The 21,370-nt window shown below is 44.5% G+C and overlaps 1 protein-coding gene across 3 annotated transcripts in view; it reads right to left on the bottom strand.

Annotated features, from left to right (window-relative positions):
- The window catches only part of LOC309560723 (cytochrome P450 2G1-like), a gene marked incomplete at its 3' end in the record, with an annotated part of 214,089 nt that overhangs the window by 113,335 nt on the left and 79,384 nt on the right, over positions 1–21,370 (bottom strand). For all 3 annotated transcript variants that reach the window (XM_082264354.1, XM_082264355.1, XM_082264353.1), the window contains exons 3-5: positions 16,010–16,162; positions 13,469–13,629; positions 3,726–3,902 (exon numbers count right to left, since the gene is read on the bottom strand). In XM_082264354.1, coding sequence (XP_082120480.1) covers positions 3,726–3,902; positions 13,469–13,629; positions 16,010–16,162 — 491 coding nt within the window. The remainder of the gene's footprint in view (positions 1–3,725; positions 3,903–13,468; positions 13,630–16,009; positions 16,163–21,370) is intronic.

The raw sequence follows: 21,370 nt of genomic DNA, 5'->3' as shown, positions 1-21,370 counted from the left end.
ATTCCAAGCACCCCTTCATCTCCATTTCTCCTGCTCTCAGCATTCAGCAGACTCCTGCAGCTAACTCCAGCCCTCCTCTGGCCCTCCTCCAGACCCTGCACTTTCTACTTCCCAGCTCCTCCCCCAGCTTCTTCTTGGCAGTAATACAAGGTAAGGGGGGTGCACTGTGATGTAAACGAGGGTGGGGGACTCTTGACTTCTGATGGTGAGGGGGCTCTGGACATCTGATGTAAAGGGGGGGGATGCTCCTGACATCTGCTTTTATTTTATTATGAGACTAATACAATTGTGTGCCAGTTGGATGGTATCATCCACAAGAAACTTTATTGGAGATTGCTCAGACAGAACACTATGGCAGAACTATGTTCTGTCTGAGCAATCTTCAATAAAGTTTCTTGTGGATGATATCAGAGCAGTGGCGCCTGGTGCTCAAAAATTTTGGGGGGGGGGGCTCAAAAAGAAAAATGTAATAGGTATTGCTTCGCGGCAAAAAACGCGGTAAAAAAATTGCGTGACTTTGAGGTCATGGTACAGGCATGGCACAGGCATGGCACAGATGATGGTATAGGCATGGCACAGGTGATGGTATAGGCATGGCGCAGGTCAATGTACAGGCATGGCACAGGTCAATGTACAGGCATGATGGCACAGGCCAATGTACAGGCATGATGGCACAGGTCAATGTACAGGCATGATGGCACAGGTCAATGTACAGGCATGATGGCACAGGTCAATGAACAGGCATGATGGCACAGGTCAATGAACAGGCATGATGGCACAGGTCAATGTACAGGCATGATGGCACAGGTCAATGTAAAGGCATGATGGCACAGGTCAATGTATAGGCATGATGGCACAGGTCAATGTACAGCAGGCATGCAGCTACACAAAAACCACACAGTGCGCCGCCACCATATTGTCTAATATCGCCACTTCAAAGTTCTTCACTTACCGTTAGCTGGGCTGCTGCTGGTCCCTGACGGTCTGTCACACACTGCTGGGAGCCTGGGACTGTGTCTACTCTCCCTCCCTGGCTGCGCGGCTGCGCCTGTGGCCTGCCTGAAGTAGGCTCAACTGACCTGGTGGGACTCCAGGAGACTGGTCTCGTCTCAGTCAGTGCCGGTCTGTGGTGGGGTGAGCCAGGATTCAGGACGTCTCCTACCGTCCTACGGTAGGTCGCGGGCAGCTACGCCTCACTCACTCCTCCTCGCGCTCCAATGTCCGATCTGTCCGACTGTCAGCTCCTGCCTCCTCCACGGTCACGCTGCTCTTGCGAGTCGATCGCCGCCTCTTTCTCTCTGCCCCGGTCAGGCCGCGGGCGGGAACGGAAGGTGATCGTGACGCCGGGGCGGTGCACCGCCCCCAGGCGTCACGTCACCAGGTCCGATGTCCTCCTGTGATTGGTCCAGGCTGGACTCTGGACCAATCACAGCCCGGACATCGTTAAAGTGGGGTGTGTTGGGGCGCATTGCTCTGCGCCCCGATGACCCCCAGAAGAGCGCCAAACCCCACCCTCTCCATACCCAGCACTAAATTTACCCAGCGAAAAATTTACTTTTTTTTTTTATTTAATCTTTTTTTTTTCTGCTTGTGTTTGGGGGGGTGGCGCCCCTGCGCCCCCTATGGGCGGGCCGTCACTGTATCAGAGGTATGCAACTCTCCTTTACAGACTTGCATCATCTGCTACAGGAGTATGACTGGGCTCTGTGGCGTTCTGTAATTGCCCCTCCCAGTTTAAGTCTTAAGTTATTACTAAAACCAGTAACAATTGAATGCATGAATGATCAGGAGTAGATACATTATAGTCTTACAACAAATACAACTGGCCCTTTGAGGGCAACCATAATGCTAATGTGGCCTGCAATGAAATTCAGATTGACACTCCTGGTCTTCTGCACCTCAAAAAGAAAAAAAAATTGGGCTTTATGTTGTATAACTAATGTAACTATTTTCACATACAGTGACTTGCAAAAGTATTGGGTCCCCTTGAACTTTGTGACCTTTTGCCACATTTCAGGCTTCAAACATAAAGATATAAAACTGTAATTTTTTGTGAAGAATCAACAACAAGTGGGACACAATCATGAAGTGGAATTAAATTTATTGAATATTTCAAACTTTGTTAACAAATAAAAAACTGAAAAATTGGGCGTGCAAAATTATTCAGCCCCTTTACTTTCAGTGCAGCAAACTCTCTCCAGAAGTTCAGTGAGGATCTCTGAATGATCCAATATTGACCTAAATGACTAATGATGATAAATAGAATCCACCTGTGTGTAATCAAGTCTCCATATAAATGCACCTGCACTGTGATAGTCTCAGAGGTCCGTTTAAAGCGCAGAGAGCACCATGAAGAACAAGGAACACACCAGGCAGGTCCGAGATACTATTGTGGAGAAGCCGGATTTGGATACAAAAAGATTTCCCAAGCTTTAAACATCCCAAGGAGCACTGTGCAAGCGATAATATTGAAATGAAAGGAGTATCAGACCACTGCAAATCTACGAAGACCTGGCCGTCCCTCTAAACTTTCAGCTCATACAAGGAGAAGACTGATCAGAGATGCAGCCAAGAGGCCCATGATCACTCGGGATGAACTGCAGAGATCTACAGCTGAGGTGGGAGACTCTGTCCATAGGAAAACAATCAGTCGTATACTGCACAAATCTGGCCTTTATGGAAGAGTGGCAAGAAGAAAGCCATTTCTTAAAGATATCCATAAAAAGTGTCGTTTAAAGTTTGCCACAAGCCACCTGGGAGACACACCAAACATGTGGAAGAAGGTGCTCTGGTCAGATGAAACCAAAATCAAACTTTTTGGCAACAATGCAAAACGTTATGTTTGGCGTAAAAGCAACACAGCTCATCACCCTGAACACACCATCCCCACTGTCAAACATGGTGGTGGAAGCATCACGGTTTGGGCCTTCTTTTCTTCAGCAGGGACAGGGAAGATGGTTAAAATTGATGGGAAGGTGGATGGAGCCAAATACAGGACCATTCTGGAAGAAAACCTGATGGAGTCTGCAAAAGACCTGAGACTGGGACGGAGATTTGTCTTCCAACACGACAATGATCCAAAACATAAAGCAAAATCTACAATGGAATGGTTCACAAATAAACATATCCAGGTGTTAGAATGGCCAAGTCAAAGTCCAGACCTGAATCCAATCGAGAATCTGTGGAAAGAACTGAAAACTGCTGTTCACAAACGCTCTCCATCCAACCTCACTTAGCTCAAACTGTTTTGCAAGGAGGAATGGGCAAAAATTTCAGTCTCTCGATGTGCAAAACTGATAGAGACATACCCCAAGTGACTTACAGCTGTAATCGCAGAAAAAGGTGGCGCTACAAAGTATTAAATTAAGGGGGCTGAATAATTTTGCACGCCAAATTTTTCAGTTTTTTATTTGTTAAAAAAAGTTTGAAATATCCAATAAATTTTGTTCCACTTCATGATTGTGTCCCACTTGTTGTCGATTCTTCACAAAAAATTACAGTTTTATATCTTTATGTTTGTAGCCTGAAATGTGGCAAAAGGTCGAAAAGTTCAAGGGGGCCGAATACTTTCGCAAAGCACTGTACATTAATGGTTCATGGTGTTCCTGGAATACTGCCTAAAGTTCCAAGGGTTGCAAAGAGGGTAGGCAATTCCTATTGTAATCTGGTGTAAAAATGGCTAGGCTGCTATGTGACAAAAATTATATTCATAACTTTATGCTGACCTTCTCCATTTTAATGAGGAAAGCATCCACATAATCTCTGGGGTGCAAAGGATCCAGAGTCTCTTTGTTCTTCTCCACTCTTTTCTTCACATACTGTAGAAGCTTCTGCATGTTGGATAAAATTATTTGGTGCTTTCCTGGGATGAACGGCATGATTCCAGGGAACATTTCCAACACCTGAGGGAAGTACATAGGATATCTTAAGGTGAGTAACATATAATGAGAAAAAAGACATATACATTGCCTTTGTACATATTTCCCTAATTAGGTTCATGGATTTTTTTTTTTTTTTTATAATTTTCCTATTATCCATGTAAACATGAAATATCGAATATGAATATTTCATATTTACCATGATTACCCAGAAGGAGAAGCTTTAGAGTCTTCCGACTGTTTTCTGAAGTTATTTTTTTCTGTAAAGAAAGTGTAATTTAAACCTGTTAAATGCGAAGTCCATCTTTCTGGCCATGCTTTTTGTTACACCCATATTTAGGGTGTAACATGCAACATGGGATTGATTTACTAAAACTGTCAAAGTTTTATTGAACAAGTTGAAGTTAGAAGCTGATTGGCTTCAATGCACAGCTGCACTAGATTTTGCACTCTTAAGTTTTAGTAAATCAACCCCATATAGTCTGCAGCCATCATCAACTACCTCCCCCACCACTTAAAGAATCTGGAGGTTCCTCTCTCAGCTGGCTCCTGTCATATTTAAATTTTGTGAAACGATGCATGGCTTTGCTCACACAGTCCCATCATTCATTCACAGGAATCTGTGAATGAAAAAAACTGGTCCCATCTTCCACCATGGCAGAGGGACTCAAAGTTCCCAGTGGAGCAAGAAAATAAAGATGAACGCACTGAAAAGGAAATAAAATGTGGAGTGCACAGTGTGTCATGCTGAAAAGTAGATGTAGCTCCATTATGTTGAAAACTGAGCATGGCCTAAAGTGACAAGATCATGGGCATGCGCCGGGGGTGTGCCAGGAGTGCCTAATCACTCTGTGCACTGCTGATTCCCCCTACTGCCTGGGCTTTCCTCCATGTTGCCAGCCCCCCACCCCTAGTGCTGCTGGCTTCCCTCAGCCATTGCAGGGGATGTTTTAGGAAGAAGAGCAGGGGAAAGGGTTAGTCAATATGTATGTAGCACCCTACAAGGTAGGTGCTAGGTAAAGTATAGTGGGCCTTATCAGCTTAACAGCAGGGCCATGATTTTCAGCTGGGCTGTCATGTCTCCCAGGTGTGGTTGTTGAGACTGGGGAGTCTCCCCACTGTGCTCCATGAGAGGGTTATCATTGGACAGTGGAGGAAACCCAGCCAATGGCCACTCAGGTCTGTATCTGAAAGGCAGATTCTGCCGCACAGGATTCTGGGAGTGGGTATAAGTTTGAGGGGAGCACATGAGGCAGCATCTTTGGTGGGAATCAGAGTCCCAGGAGGGAGAGTACGGCTGTCTCTCCTCCTGTCAGCAGGATTGGGTGTCCCAGGCGGCTTGCCTGGGGTGATGGGAGGGCTGAGCTGAGCTGCAGAGAGGATCCGGTGTCCTGAGGACCAGTGGAGTAGAGGGGGTCCAGTTTCAGGAAAGCATTCCCAGTTTGTGAGTACTGCAAACTACCCCTGGGGGTCTGCCTAGTGAGAGGGGACCACTCCGGTGAAGGTCCAAGGGATCCAGGAGCTAGCTAGCCGGTGCAGGAGCAAGTGTAAAGGAGGTGCCAGTGTTGACCCTGAAGTGTAGAGGGGGTGGCAGTGTGTGGACCCTGAAGTGTAGAGGAGGTGCCTAGTGAGAGGACCCTGAAGTGTAAAGGGGGTGCCTAGTGAGAGGACCCTGAAGTGCAAAGGGGGCACCAGCGGTTGGGCCCTGAAGTGTTAAAAGTGTGCAGTGTACAGTATTGAGAGTTGCAGAAGCAGTATACAGAAGCTACCTCACTCAGGAAGGACTGGAGGGAGCAGTTTCCAGGACTTTTGAGCTAACCAGAGTGTCAGAAGTCAAGTTCAAGTACAGTACAGCAAGTCAGTGTTTTTCAAGCACCAGCAAGCGTTGGTCGGCATCTAGCCAGCGTCAAGACAGCGCTGAAAGGCATTTTTCTTCAAAGTGTCCCATGTGTGCCTAGTTGAGCCAGAGGAGTATCCCACTCATTCCCTTCTCCCATCCCCATTATCAAATAAATGAAACAAACCAAAGATGCCGGACAGGTCCTTGACTCAGATCTCACACTTGGGTATATAGCTTAAATGGGCTGAAGGTTTCACCGGTAACCATGGCAAACCCACATCAGGCTCAATGCCTGGAAATCCTGCTACATGTAATTTACCGACCCCTTCCTTTTCTAAATGAACACACTTACTCACTGTGTTCATTCATAACTAAAGCATAGTAAACTGTGTTTCCTATGCTTCAGTTTGTGAATGAACAAGAAGCCACTCAGCACAGAGCACTTCCCATTCATTCACTGTCCAGTGCTGCTAAAGCTGCACAGAAAGGCATGTGGGTTTGAGCTTTGGGGTGCACACCCTAATGCAATAGGCCACTCACGCCTATGAACATGATTAAATTGAATCTGTGTCTACTCACATTATACACTGCACAATGTGGGATTTAGCTTCAAATGTAGTGGTTTAAAGCAATTGTAAACCCCTACTTATATCCAATGAAGTGACTGGCCTCAAGTGATTCACAGAGATTAAGCAAATCATCCTACATAAGTTGTACCTGTTTATCTAGATCAGCTCTTCTCTACATGCTGAATGTATACAGTTTGTCTAAGCTGTCGGAAAAAAGGGGGTGGAGAGCCGAAATTACACACTGCAGAGCTCAGTGAGGAGGGCTCTGAAAGCTGATTGGATAAAAAGGTAACCCCCCTTCACACAGCTCACAGGAATAAGTCCGTCTGCCAGAGGTCCCCCCCCCCCCCCATCACCATTTTCCTCTTGGTGTTAGGAAAACTTGTCAGAAGTGATTCATGCTGACAGAAGAGGAACAAAGCAAGAGACAGAAATGACACTTAGTGCTCTGGATTGAGACAAGTACACACTATAGTGGGATATGCTTTGTTTATATTTCATTTATAAAGTTTGTAACCACTTTAAGGACTCATTCCCCTCAGTTGACTTGCCATCTTTGGTGTGTTAACATTCTCCATGCCTGTTCAAACACCATTTGTCACTGTGCACAGCAGTGACCCACTCTTTTTTAATCAGACAACTCTTCTGATAAAGACCCGTGTCCCTCAGGCCTGGACACATACTCCCTGCGTGCCTGTCCACACGTACACAGTATGACTCTCAGACAAGCGAGGATCCCTGAGCCTCCGCTTCCTCACATACAAAAAGACCCATGTACTGATGCATAATCATTGAGGGCTTTAAGGGCCCTTTCACACTGGTGTGTTTAAAAACACTGTATCCATTTTGGAAAAATGCATATTGTGTTTTTAACACACTTTTAGTGGGTTTTCAATGCGTTTTTAGTGCATTTTCTGGTTTCCTGGCTCCCAGCATTACACCTGTGAAACATGTGACTTAAAAAACATATCAAACCACATTCATGGCATGTTTTTGATGCGTTACAATCGACTTACAATGGAAGGTGCATTTTTAGTACGCTTTTGAACAGCAGCAACAAAGATGCAGCATGCAGGACTTGTAAAAACGTACATAGGATTTAAAGAGTAACTCCACTTTTGTTAAGAAAAAGAAATCTCCCCTCTGGGTGATCTATATACATTACAAGGATTTTAACTAACTTTGTTGCAGATTCCTACCTTTTGTTCTGAAGAAATACCTGTGTGTTTGTCTGTGTTAATGTGGGAAAGTGAGCCTAATGGGAGTGGTTTCATAATTATCAATCAGCTGTGAACCTGCAGGGCTCTTATGAGGAAAGTTGCTGGGCCTGCATCCCTTTAGACATGATTTCCTATTGGGAGAATCTCACCAAAATTGAATTTTTTGTTGCAGGGGATGCCTGAAATCTGACTTGTATCTTAGGCAGACTTCTGGGAAAATCAATGAGCCAATCACACAAGCAGGAAATAATGTTTCTGGGGTAAATAGTTTTCATGCGCTTTTGTTGCACGGGAAAGGTGTGTTTGAGTGCGGCAAAGGCACACCGGTGTGAAACGGGTCTAGCAGTTAAAACATAGATCTACATTTGGAGATTTTATCCCACCAAAAGCTTTACAAAGTCTCTGAGAAAACAAAAAGCTTGCTTTCTCCATAATGTTCACAAGACCTCAAGCCCCTACCATGTGTATATGAGAAACCTGAGTGCCACATCAATACCATCCACAACCCCGCCAGCCAGTGCCTTAGAATACATGTACCTTGTACCCCCATACATTCCTCAATTACTGTTCCACAACTGATAGTTTTACAGACCTATGAACCTATAGAATCAATTTTAAATAATAAAACTGGGTATAGGAAGAGAACTAAAATTTTGTCTGAGTTTATCTTAAAGAAGGACAATATTAAAATAGTCAGAAGCAACTTAGTAACCAGAACTTTTTTGGGCAAGAAATACTTTGGTCAAGACTTTGTAATGTGCAGTGGTCAACACTATTGAATTACACAACACAATATAAAGAGTAAAGCAGTCTGCACAATTTAATGAAAAACACAATATATAAAGTGCAGTGGTGATGCTCATAGTGCTCTATGCTTAAATTTCTGGTCAGGAGAGTAAAATATATATCAGTGAGAAAAAAAAGCATTGGTGTTCTTTGCTGGGAAAGGTGGGGCACTTATTCTTGTTGGGTAAAATTGAGAAACATTGGTGCTCAGTGAGAAGCTAGGAAGGCAGTGTCACTCAGCTGGGCTAATCAGAGCATTGGTCTTCGGGGAGGCACTGGTGCTCATTGAGTGGACAGAGGAGTACCGGCAATTTGTGGGGAGAGGGGGGCATTGATGCTTGGTGAGGGGTTGGGGGGGGCACAGGAGCTCAGTGGAGGGGAGGGTGTCATTGGTGTTCAGCGTGTGTCTGTGTGTGAGTGTGTGTGTGGGGGGGAGGGGTTGTGCTATGTGGGGGGACAGGAAGGCACTAGTGCTCAATGTTGGTGGAGTGAACTGAGACAATGAGGGAGTACCTAATGAAGGGACCAGGAGGCCTGAGATTTAAATGAAAGTGTGGGATAATCTCACACAATCCAGGACTGTTGGGAGGTATGTCCTGGGAGACCCAAAGTATCGGTCACTTAGTTATGTAAATCCCAACATCTAATCTTATATCACAAATGTGGAACCAACAAAAAATAATTATGTCTAAGAATGCCTAAAGCCGAACAGGAGCTGCTGGAAGCAGTGGCTCTCTTTCCGGGATCTAAAGCTCCTGGGGATGACGGCCTTCCTGCTGAAATTTATCAAGACTACTCTGGGTTGTTAATGCCAAAATTATTAGAGGTGTTCCGGAGGGCTAGGGAGCTGGGGACTCTTCCGGAGTCTATGACCAGGGCTAGCATCGTATTATTGCTTAAACCAGATAAACCCCCCACAGACCCGGGATCCTACAGACCCATCTCGCTGCTCCAGGCGGACGTCAAGCTACTGGCTAAAGTTTTGGCGCGTAGAGTTAACAAGGTTATTACTCACATCATACATGAAGACCAGGCGGGATTTATGCCCAATAGATCAACGGCCCTTAACTTGCGTCGCCTGTTCGTTGCGATTCAGACACCGGCAGATAACCCGGGGGAGAGGGCATTGCTGTCATTGGATGCCAACAAGGCATTTGACAGTGTTGAGTGGGGATACCTCTGGGCGACCATGGAATCCTTTGGTTTTGGACCAGTGTTCCTGTCTTGGGTGAAGTTACTGTATTACCAACCGACGGCTTCTATTAGGGAGGGAGGTCGGGTCTCCACATGTTTTTCTCTAGGACGGGGAACGAGGCAGGGGTGCCCGCTGTCTCCCCTATTGTTTGCCATAGCGATAGAGCCCCTTGCGGCACGCATCAGAGCTCAGCGATCCATCGTGGGGTTTAGATACGGTCCCTATCAGGATAAAGTCCTGCTCTACGCGGACGATATGCTTCTGACGTTGGGAGATACTGGGGCTTCCTTGAGAACGGTTATGACAGTTATTACGGAGTTCGGTCAGTTCTCCGGACTCACTATAAACTGGTCCAAATCGGCCCTTCTGCAGTTGGACGGGGACGTCGCCCCTTCCCCGGGTCTCCATTGTCCGGTCCCTGTGGTCCAGCAGTTTAAATATTTGGGGGTCGTGGTTTCGGCGGATCCGACCCAATACAGCTTGCTTAATATTAGTCCCCTTCTCACCAGATTTTGCGATAAAATTAGGACTTGGAACAAACTCTGGCTGTCACTGGCCGGTAGGGTAAACCTTATAAAGATGGTGTTGATGCCACAATTATTGTATTTCCTCCATAATTCTCCTGTTGTCATTCCACTGAAAACCTTTCGTATAGTAAACACTCTATTCCGAACCCTCATGTGGAGGGGTAAGGCAGCTAGAGTACGTATGGAGCAATTACAGAAACCTCGCGAAGGGGGGGGGCCTTGCCCTCCCTAACCCGTGGTTGTATTATCTGTCCTCCCAGTTGCAGCATCTGGTGGGGGCCGTGTCCGGGACGCATACTGGCGCGGCGCTGGAGGTTATGCAGTGGTTTGCTGGCGCGCGGGGGGTGCCGGAGGGGCTTGAGGCACAACTTTTTTCTAAACCTAACAAGCGTTTCCCGACGTATAGATTACTACAAAAAATATGGGACAAAACTAAACAACTTCAACGAGCCTTGGGTTATACTAATTTTAGCCCGATCTGGGACAATAAGACTTATCCTGAATTGTGTAAGCTAGACCAGGCAGACAGGTGGCGTGCATACGGGGTGACTCACCTTGCCCATATTATGCGGGAAGGGACACTTCTGACTTTTGAACAGCTTAAGGAGCGTTTCTAGCTTCCGGACAGTATGCGGTTTTACTATTTTCAATTACGGCATGCGATGCGGGTGCAGGCAGCCCGGGGACAGCTCTTCCTGTCCTCGACCCCTGTTTTCTTCCTTATGCAACAATATACGGATACCAAGGGCTTCATATCTGGTTGCTATGCCTCTCTTCTGGGTTCGTTCTTGGAAAAGTACCCGAGTTTGGCGTGTGATCGTTGGAGCGAGGATGTGGGGGAGATCCCGGGGGAGCTGTGGGAGGAGGCCTTGGAGGTAGTTCGCAGCTGCTCTCTCAATGTCTCCCACCAGGTGTCGCAGCTTTATATCCTACTAAGAGTGCATCACACCCCCCTGAAGCTTCATGCAATGGGTCTTCGCGACGATGATCTCTGTGGCCGCTGCCAGAGAGAGAAGGGGGACTTGGTTCACTTGGTGTGGAGATGTCCAAAGTTGCACAGATACTGGTCAGCGGTGTTATCTGCCATTAATGGGGCCCTGGGGGTGGATATCCCTAGGGATCCCAAACACTGTATTCTGGGGTTACTGGAGTCGATAGTGGAGGATAGGTTTCTGAGAGAGGCCGCAACTCGGGCACTCTTTCAGGCCCGTTTACTTATCCTGAGACACTGGATAGCACAGGAACCACCTACGTATAGGATGTGGCTGGAACAGATGGCTTCTACTTTGCGTATGGAGAAGGTTATCTACCAGCACAGGGGGGTGCCTCAGAAATTCGCTAAGGTTTGGGGTGTATGGTTGGACAGTCCGGGCATGGCCCCTGATGATCTAGTTCTGGACCGTTTGTTTATTTTAACATTTTTTGTTTTGGGAGGTACTCCTGCTAACTCTTGGTTTGCATGAGGGAGGGGGGGGGGAGGGAGTTTCTTGCATTTGCATATGTTATGTTCTTTTTAAAGTGCATCGAACTGTACCTATATGTGATAACCTTGGGGGGGATTGTGACATGGCATGGACTATGTACTGTATGTGGCTTGATGTTGCCATCCGACATTTTTTTCTTGTTTCTGTTTTTTTTTGTCTGCGTGTAATGGTGTGAATTTTTCTCAATAAAGTTTTTTTTTTTTTTTTTCTTGATTCAAAAAAAGAATGCCTAAAGCCTAAACCTTTATTTTTGAGGTTTTGGATACAATGGTTAAAACCCTTGCCATTTTTTTTTTCTATCTATGTTCTATTGCAGAGACTTCCCTTTAATTCCTATACTGAAGAGGAAATCTCTACAAACTGAGGGTACATCACCTCTGAGGCAGTTATCACAGAAAAGTGTTCCCTGTTAAAAAAATTCTCCCCATTTCCTATCTCTGGTGACAATGGTACATTTTTCAAAAACCCAAAATTTTGTGACACTAGTCACAAGGACTAACAGAGAAGGTGAATCTGCTGACTTGTGTCTTGCTTTGTCTCATTGTGGCTTTGCGTCAGTTTTTAAGGTAATTTTTCCTGAAAAACGCAGAGTAACAAGAGCAGATCAAGTAGCTCCTGAGCTGTCGGGTTGGGGACAGCTGAGCCAGTGTGCTGAGGACATGGGTGGTGTAAGCATTGAGTGGTAAGGTGGTAGGAGGCATAAAGTTACAGCCTCTTTCAAAAGCATGGGGGGGGTCACTATTTTTGGCGCAATGATCAGGAGGTCAACTATCATGATACCTGTTAAAAGTCCTGCTGGTTTACAGTGTAATGCAACACAAATGAAAATTGAAGTGAGACATCACTGCTAAGAGGTCCAGATACAACTATATTCCAATAACAGTTGTGCGACAATCCAAAAAGTAGCCAACATGTTTTGGGAGTCCAAGAATGCCCCCTTCATCAGGGCTAAAAAAAAAAAAAACATAAGGACATCTCCATATCAATTCTATTTAATACAATATCCTTCGGGGTCATATTTAAAATTGGAAATATAAAAATGAATGTCAGGTAACATTGAATAGATAATAAATATACAAGAAACTCAGACAAATGTGAGCATATGAATTATAAACCATACCATTTAAGTTCATAAATTGGATAAAAAAAAAAACGATAAAAAAAGTAATAATGATATCTGTGAGGTGGGAATATTGTATGGATATTGAACTGATATGGGGATGCTTTTTTATAGCCCTGATGAAGGGAGCTTTCTTGGACCCCCAAAATTCATTGTCTTCTTTTTGGATTGTCCCCCTGACTTTTATTGGTCTAAAGTAATATATGGACCTCTTAGCCATAGTGTTGTGCTTCAATTTCCATTTTTTTACATTACACTACAAGCCAAGGAGACCTTGGAGATCCTCTGAGGTGAAGAAGCCGCCTGCCCGGGAACCAATTCGTTTACATCAACATCAGTATTTTAGGATTGCAGTGCCAGTGAGAAAACTCCTATGAGCCCAGTGCTGTTTTACCACTTTGATCAAATGTACTGGTTTACAGGACTGGAACTGACACCAAATTCAACTATGTTCTAGTAGGCTGATTTACTCCTGAAGTGTCCATCCAATATAGTAGCCTTGAATTGAAGATGGTGATGCCAGGTTTTTCAGAAATCAGTTGATCTGTCTAGGAGCATGAACCAGGCCATTACATCATTTGAATTATTCTCATGGCAGAAAAGTTTTTTTTCTGCCATTTTGATAAAGGTTAGAAATAAAGTTTTCTGTAGGAGTCAAAACACTAGTGTACCCTTCTGTGTGTCATTTGCCAGAACCATCTTCACACAAAAAAAAAAAATATATATATATATATATACAGAGAGAGAGAGAGAGAGCAATGTAATTATACAGATTGCATCTGAGAGAATGTATTACCAGTTATTACTGATTGTGGCTAAAATCTCAGCACGCTTGTCATTGGCTCTTACCTGCCCCCAGCCTGAACAGATGAAATAGAAAGTTTCAGAGATGGTGTTTACAACATCAAGAAGCTCTGCATTCTCATAATCATGGCGATGCCCAAACATGATAGAAAAAATTATATTGGCAGAAAATTTGTTGAGGAACTGTCGAGGATTAAGAAATGACCCTAAAATATGGAAGTAAAATTAACACAACTCAAAAAACAGCAAACTGCAACACATCATGTTGTTTTGGAAAGGATTTAAAGGGAAAATGTGGAAAATCTATCAAGGCGTAGAGATGGATGGGATAGGTGATATTTGGAGATAAGTATGGAGATGCAAAGTTGCAGATGGATTTAGATACACTTTAACCCCTTATGACCAGGTGATCTGTTGTTCTGACTAGATGTTTTAAAACGTTGTTGAGTGAACTTCGCACGTGGGGAACAGGAACGTTCACAATGTCTGTGATCACACTATCATTAGACAGTCCATCACCTGAACTTAGGGCCAGTTCACACCAGAAACACGCTTGTGTTCCTGTGCGATTTAAGGGCAATGACCTGCACCAAAAGTAGTGCATGGGCTACATTAGGAAATGCGCTGCAACCAGATCACGGGATCCAGTGCAGACAAACACTTGTGTTCGGAGTGTTGTTTGTTAGAATTGCATAGATGAGTCCCAAATGTGTTGGGATAGTGGAGACAATAATTGAAGTTTATAACATAATAAGTCCAATGCATTTTATTTCTGACGAACATCCCATAAAGGCTTTATAATATTGTTGTTTGAAGCCTTAGGGCCTAGATATGTGCCATTGATGAACCTATAGATCTGACCCTGAGAAGGCTCTTGGTTCTACAGGTCTCTATTAAGCAACTACCTTTTTAATCACTTGCCGACCACCCGCCATAATATTACTGCGGCATGGCGGCTCGTGACTGAGTGCATGTGGTTTCGGCTGCGCGTGCGTGCCGCCAGAGCTGCGCTCCCGCTGTGTTTGGACACAGCGGGAGTTAGGCTGCAGGATGAGTGGCGGCGATTGCCGATGCCCTCCCGCGATCATCGGAGAATCCGAGAGAAGACCCGCCTGCTTATGTAAACAAGGCAGGCGGATCTTCTCTCAGACAGGCAGGGAGAGATCGGCAGTTTCAGCTAAGCTGAAACTGCGATCTCTCTATGCCTGTCACAGAACCATCCCCCACACAGTGAGTAAGCACTTTAGGCATACATTTAACCCCTTTGATCACCCCCAGTATTAACCCTTTCCCTGCCAGTGTCATTTATACAGTAACAGTACATAATATTTAGCACTGATTACTGTATTAGTGTCACTGGTCCTCAAAAAGTGTAAAAAATGTCAGTTAGGGGTCCGATCTGTCCGCCGCAATGTCGCAGTCCCACTAAAGATCCCTGATCGCCGCCATTACTAATTAAAAATAAATAAATAAAAAAAGGTCCAAAAATCTATCCCGTAGTTTGTAAACGCTATAACTTTTGTGCAAACCAATTAAAATACGCTTTTCGGTATTTCTTTTACCAAAAATATTTAGCAGAATACAAATTGGCCTAAACTGATAAAAAAAATGTACTTTTTAAAAAAAAATTTATTGGGATTGTTTTATAGCAGAAAGTAAAAAATATGGTGTTTTTTTCAAAATTGTCGCTCTTTTTTTGTTTATAGCACAAAATTTAAAAACCACAGAGGTGATCAGATATCACCAAAAGAAAGCTCTGTTTGTGGGAAAAAAGGACATACATTGTATTTGGGTACAGCATCTCAGGACCGCACAATTTTCAGTTAAAGTAATGTAGTGCCAAATCACAAAAAATGGCCTGGTCATTAAGGGGGTAAAACCTTCCGGGGCTGAAGTGGTTAATTGTTTGTTCCTTTTTTGGTATGCGACTATAGAGGACACCACTGGATTATTTTATTAGTTGCTCCTAGCATGTTTGTACTTCCTTTGTACTTCCTAAGTGGTTATATTGTTATACAATCAGAGAATGGCAAGGATTGCCACTCTCCTTTGTAATGTTAATTTTTAATTCTACAGAAAACTTTCAATGAAAATAATTGAAAAATAATTGCATTGATGCTTGCTGCAGATTACAAGACCAGTGCATTTTGAACTTGGTGCAGTAAGCATGCACGGAACGCAGGTTTCCCGCACTGCATTCTGGTGTGTTAGAGTATGATGCTACATGCTGCATGTATTAAACCCCTCCAGAATGTATGAAATCCCCTCCTGCCTGTATGGCAACTACCCAACAAAAGAACACATTTTGGTCTACATTTATGAAGAAAGACTATTTGATATGTTTTGTTAGAGAGCTTAAGGAAAGTTTGTGTTTTTTTTTTCCCTGTATATTGAAAAAGAGTGGTCATAAAAAATCACCAAAAGAAAGCTGTTTGCCAAAAAAAATTATATAAAATAATTTGGGTACACTATTGCATGACCAAGTAATTGTCAGTCAAACTCTCACAGAACTGAAAATTAAAAGTGGCCTAAAAAGGATGGGGGTGTAACATTCTGATACTGAGGTGGTTACATATTTTTTCTTACCTTTGGTCTTTTTTAATTCAGTCACTAGACATTGTGATTCCTCTAATATACAGTCTTCTATATCCTTCTTCCCCATACCAAAATCTCGCATTGTTGACAGAGAAAATCTACGAAGCTCTCTCCATCTGTCCATGTCACTAGTAAAAGCGATTCCTGGTTCATAAATAAAGCACAATGCATTATATACATGTTTACACATCATGTCGATTAGTTACTGTACAGGTCTAAACTAGAAAAAAAATTCCGTACCTGCAGAAATGTATTCACTACTCTACTTATTCACTGGTGATGGGACGAATCTGGACATCGCTGGACAGAATTGGATTACTAAAGGCAACAAGTAATTAAATAAAACTAAAACCTTTCCTTTTAAATAGGTTTCTGATAGGTGGAATGCTAACATTTAAATATTGATTTATGGGTACAATTGTACAGATGCAGAAAATCTGTTCATATGATAACATACAAAACAGTGCAGTCTGCTGCAGTGAGCTATAAGACTGAAAAAACGAAAGCTGGATCAACCTACAGGGCTGGTGCACCCCCCCCTCCCCAAAAGGGGGCAGTGGGACAAGAGGGAGGCAGTGTGAAAAGAGGGGAGAAGTGGGACAGGAGGGGGCAGTGAGACAGGAGGGGGCAGTCAGACAGGAGGAGTACAGCGTCTCGGGGGGGGGCTGTGGGACAGGTTGGGGGCAGTATGACCGGGTGGGGGGCAATGTCACAGGAGGCGAGCAGCAATATGGGCCATAAAGCAGAATGGCAGTGCTGCGGAGCTCAGTGAATAAAGCATGAGTTATGGTAGAGATAATTTCCTGTTCATACAAATGAAAACAAAATGTCCCCCCCACCCAGGATTCTGAAGATGAGCTCCTTTACCTGGTACTTTTGTTGTCTATGTCTGCATGGGGTCGGGACTGGAAAAGCTCTGCCCAGCACATGTGCTGCTGAAAATGGCTGTCAGGCAGGACCGGCCTTAGGTGTTCAAGGCGCCCTGTTCGAGCTAATCCTGCGGCACCCCCATCCTCACCCCTCGCCCCCCTAAACATGGCTGTATCTATTGAACAACAATTTAAGAGTATAATTGCTGCTAATTGACTAAAAATGGGTGCAGCAGCAAGATAAAAACAGGGAAAAAATCAGCGCAAAAATACTCTAATACCCCCACCCCCCCACACACAGAGCCCCTTTACATCAGAGAACCCCGCACAGAGCCCCCTCTTACATCAGAGACCCCCCACAGAGCTTAAACTTCCCTCCCACACATCCCCATGAGGGGGATGTGGGCGGGGCAGACCAGGAGGAGAAGGGGCGGGAGGAGGAGGAGCTGAAGATCTCTCTCCTCTGGCATCCCTGCAGACAGAGAGGAGGAAGGGATCTGGCAGCGGCGGCTCTGTGAGGCTGAGCTGTGTGAGACATACACAGCTCAACCCTGCAGTCCGTAGGTGACACAGGCACAGCCACACAGCGGGAGGTAAGCGGTGGCCGCAGCCTGTGTTAGCCCTGTCCAGACTGTGGTCGCCGCTTACCTCCCGCTGTGCGGCCTGATCATCAGGAGCAACTGACTGCGAGCTGTGATGGCCGCACTGCGCCCCTGTTGCCCATGGCGCCCTGTGTGGCCGCACAGCTCGCACACCCCAAAGGCTGACCCTGCTGGCAGGATGCCATAGGTAAAGGAGTTCAGGCAGCCCTGGATGTCAGCACTGACCGTGTTAATCAGGAAGCCCGGCATCCACTCTCAAAGATATTCTCTACTTCAGCCAGCTGCTTCTCTACCATGTGCTTGTTATCTAATTGCAGAGGCTGAGGGGAGGCCCAGGAGCCCTTTGCTGGGCTGAGCATTCCGAAGGCATCTTGGAGTGACCTGTCCAGGCTCCTTCCTCTCACATGCAGAGCCTGCACACTCCTGTTGCCTTTACCTGCTGTTAGGGATACAAGTGGTAGCCTGATGGCAGAGGAAGGCCCCACGTGTGCTGGAGGGCGGAGCTTAGACGGGACCCCTCAAGGTAAGTGACACAGGCTAACCTGAGGTGCGGAATCTAAGTATCCACCGGTTTTCCCCAGGGCCTCTAGTGGTGAGGATGGACTTTGCTGCGTGTGGATACCAGGTCGCAGTCCTGGGTCCTCAGGGTCGCCCCACCAAGGGAGAAACCGGTCAAGATCCGAAGGCAGATAAGCAGACAAGGGAGATCCGAGAGAATGGTCAAACAAGCCGGGGGTCAGGACGGGCAGCAGGTAAACAAGGTCAGGAACAAGCCAAATGTCAAACGGATATCAAACAGGTAACAGGAAGCAGGCTTCAGGAACACAGGAAGAGCTGCAGACAAGACAGCGAAGACACAGTGCTTCTGAGCTGTTTAAATAAGGCAGCCTGTTTGCCAATTACTGCAATTAGTCTGCTCTAGAGGTTAACCCTTTGCATTGCAGAATCATGACAGCACATCAGTGTGCTCAGGAAGCATTCCTAACACCTGCATTCCTGTGCGGAGCTCCACCGATATTCTGCAGGGGTCTTCCAACCATTTACCCAATGTGCCTGTAGCACCCTCCCAGGTAAGTTCTAGAGAGAGAATATAGTTTTGGATCTTTTCTGCTTACCAGAAAGATTGCCAGGTAAATGTATATTGTTCACTGTCTACCAGAGAGCAGGATCTGCTCATGGTGCTTAGGTGCAGCTCAGTTTGTCTGAAGTGTTTCACACTGGTCCAGAAGGGAGCAATGTTGGACAGTGGGAGGAAACCTGACAAATGACACAGATATTTAGTACAACCCTGGTGATTGGCAGAGGAAAGTGCCTCGATGCATGCTGGGATACTGTATAAATGTCAAGGGCACATGTGCTCGGGGTCTTTCAGCTGGAGAGTGGGGTCCCAGAGGAAGGGGGCAGCTGCCCCTCCTCTGTAGAAGTTGCCATGCAGCCTCAGGTGGTCAACCAGCGGAGCTGAGAGTCAGAGAGAAGCTGAACCCAGTGGTCCTGCAGAGCTGACTGGAAGGGAGACACTGGAAAGGATCTGATTCTGCATATAGTGAGTACAGATCTGTTTCAGGTAGGCCTGTCCTGAGAGGGCCGTTCCTTCAGCTAGAAGAGTCAGTGGACGGGTGTCAGTCAAGGGGATGCTAGAGAGTGTCCTGAAGATAATGTAGTTGCATCAAGTCTACTGCTAGAGAGAGCAAGAAGACTTAACCCTTTCCATACAAGTGGCAGTATGGTTAAAGCAGTGTGTCTGCTTCCACATACAACCTGGTGAGGCCAAGTGAGAGTTGTCCTTATCAACTGTAAATAGTTCAAGTTGGAGTATCCCATTATTCCCTTCTCCTATCCAATTTCCATAATAAATACCAAAAAAAAAAAAAAACCCCATGGACTGTTTTTTGAGTAACGAGCCACCGGGAGTAAGGATGGATGCGTGAACTGTTCCTAAGTGACTGTCTGCAGGTAATCAGAGGAGGCCCAACAAGTGAAGTCATCACACAGGAAGCCCTACAGGGACAGTGCTACATATCTCCTATAGAGACTTGGGGTTTCCCGCTTATAAATGCAGGCACTTGCTGGGTGATTGGGACATCGCTGGTAAAATGTGAGCCGTCCGCTTGTGCAAGTGACTGCCTGGCTGGGGATTTTAACACTCCCCCTATTCTGGCACCATAAAGTGGCTGCTTTAGCTGTCTTATGGAAGCACCAGCCCTGTCAACCTATTACAAAGTAGAAAAATTAGGTTTCTGTTAAAGCTGGCTTGTCCAACATGCGTCCCACTGGCCTTCACAATCACACCTTATTCATGTCATCAGTTTTCGGCAGCACCTATATTTGTAAACAATTGTTTTCAAGGATGAAGCACAGGAAAAGTAAAATTAGAACCAAAAAGTCTGATGAGCGCCCTGAGAATTCATTGAAAATTGCTACTACATCCATTGAATCATATATTGATGATTTGGTTTATCAAAAGTGTTGTCAAATATCACATTTGTGTAATGTTGCTCTCTTTTACTTTTTTAATAAAAATATATATATTTTTTTAAATTATGTTTTATTACTCACATAGGTATACTGTTTATTAACAAATGTATGCTCTATAGTAAAGAGTAAAAATGCAGAAAGACTAAAAATAAAATAATGTAGGAATTCAACATGGCCATGGAGGCCTAACCAACAGAGGTCTTTTCAATTATGATCATTTTGACATTATACAGCACAGAGAGAAGGAGTGGTGTCTGTCTGAGGCTACATCTTGCTGATTCGATGTCTGTTCATGTAAAATATCTATATTATACTCTCTTATGACTAAGGCCCCTTTCAATCTTGTGCAACTTGTACTGCCACATGGGGCTGCAAAATCGCATGACAAGTCGTACTCCATGATTTCCAATGAGTACCATTCATATCTTGCACTATTTTACCCTGCACTACTTTGGTCCGACTTTGATGTGTTTTGAGGTCCATAGACATAGGCATTGCTTCAAGTCCAGTCAAAATTGCGTCAATATCATGCAACTTTTAGGTCAAGTGTGAAAGGGGCCTTATTGTCAACAAAGAAGATCAAAGGCATGGACATCATTGACAAAACATACAGCATGTAACAAAGTGGGTAACAATAAGACTTCTGTCAAATTTATTATTTCTTACTGTGTCCCTGTTGAAGATTTACCCTTACTTCCTGTTTCTCAAAATGATGTCAGCAGGACAGGAAGCAAGGGAAAAGCTGTTTACTGGAGCCCGGGATTGCAGTAAAAACCTGTTCTTGAGCTCTAACATGTGTTCTAATCCATCCCCCTCTCTATCCAAAACAGAAATGGCCTGACATACTTTTTTTTTTTATAATAAAAGTTCCTGCGAGCTACTAATCTATATAGAAAACCTTGATCCCTAAATATGCCGCTTGCACTAATCACTCTCTTTAGTTGAGTGTATATACAAATAAAAAATACTATAAAGCGCTGCACAACTCAATGAATTGATATAACTATGCCGTACCTCATCTATATGTAAAAGTGCCAAAAAATTATAAAATCACATTATAACTAAATGTCAAGTGCCAAATAAATAAAAAAAATGTCTAAACTGAATATTAAATGAAAATATAAATATATATAAATGGTGCTCAATATGTGTATCAAATAGATAAAAGTTGAATATATAGAATAGATAAAATACACATATAATTCACAATGGTGTTAAGATCTATAAATCCAATAATTATTTTTTTAATTTATATAGTCCGTGTTTCCAAGATAAGAAAGTCCCAGTGCTGCTAAATGAACTATCCGTGAATATTAAACAAGTGGTGTATTTTGATTTTGTGCTGCCCTAGGCAAGACTAAAATTGGTCGCCCCCCTCCTATGTAACTTTGCCCCACCCCTTCCTG

Source organism: Pelophylax lessonae (assembly GCF_965119305.1).
Source record: "Pelophylax lessonae genome assembly, chromosome: 7".
NCBI lineage: Eukaryota > Metazoa > Chordata > Amphibia > Anura > Ranidae > Pelophylax > Pelophylax lessonae.
This window is presented reverse-complemented; position numbering and strand designations above follow the sequence as displayed.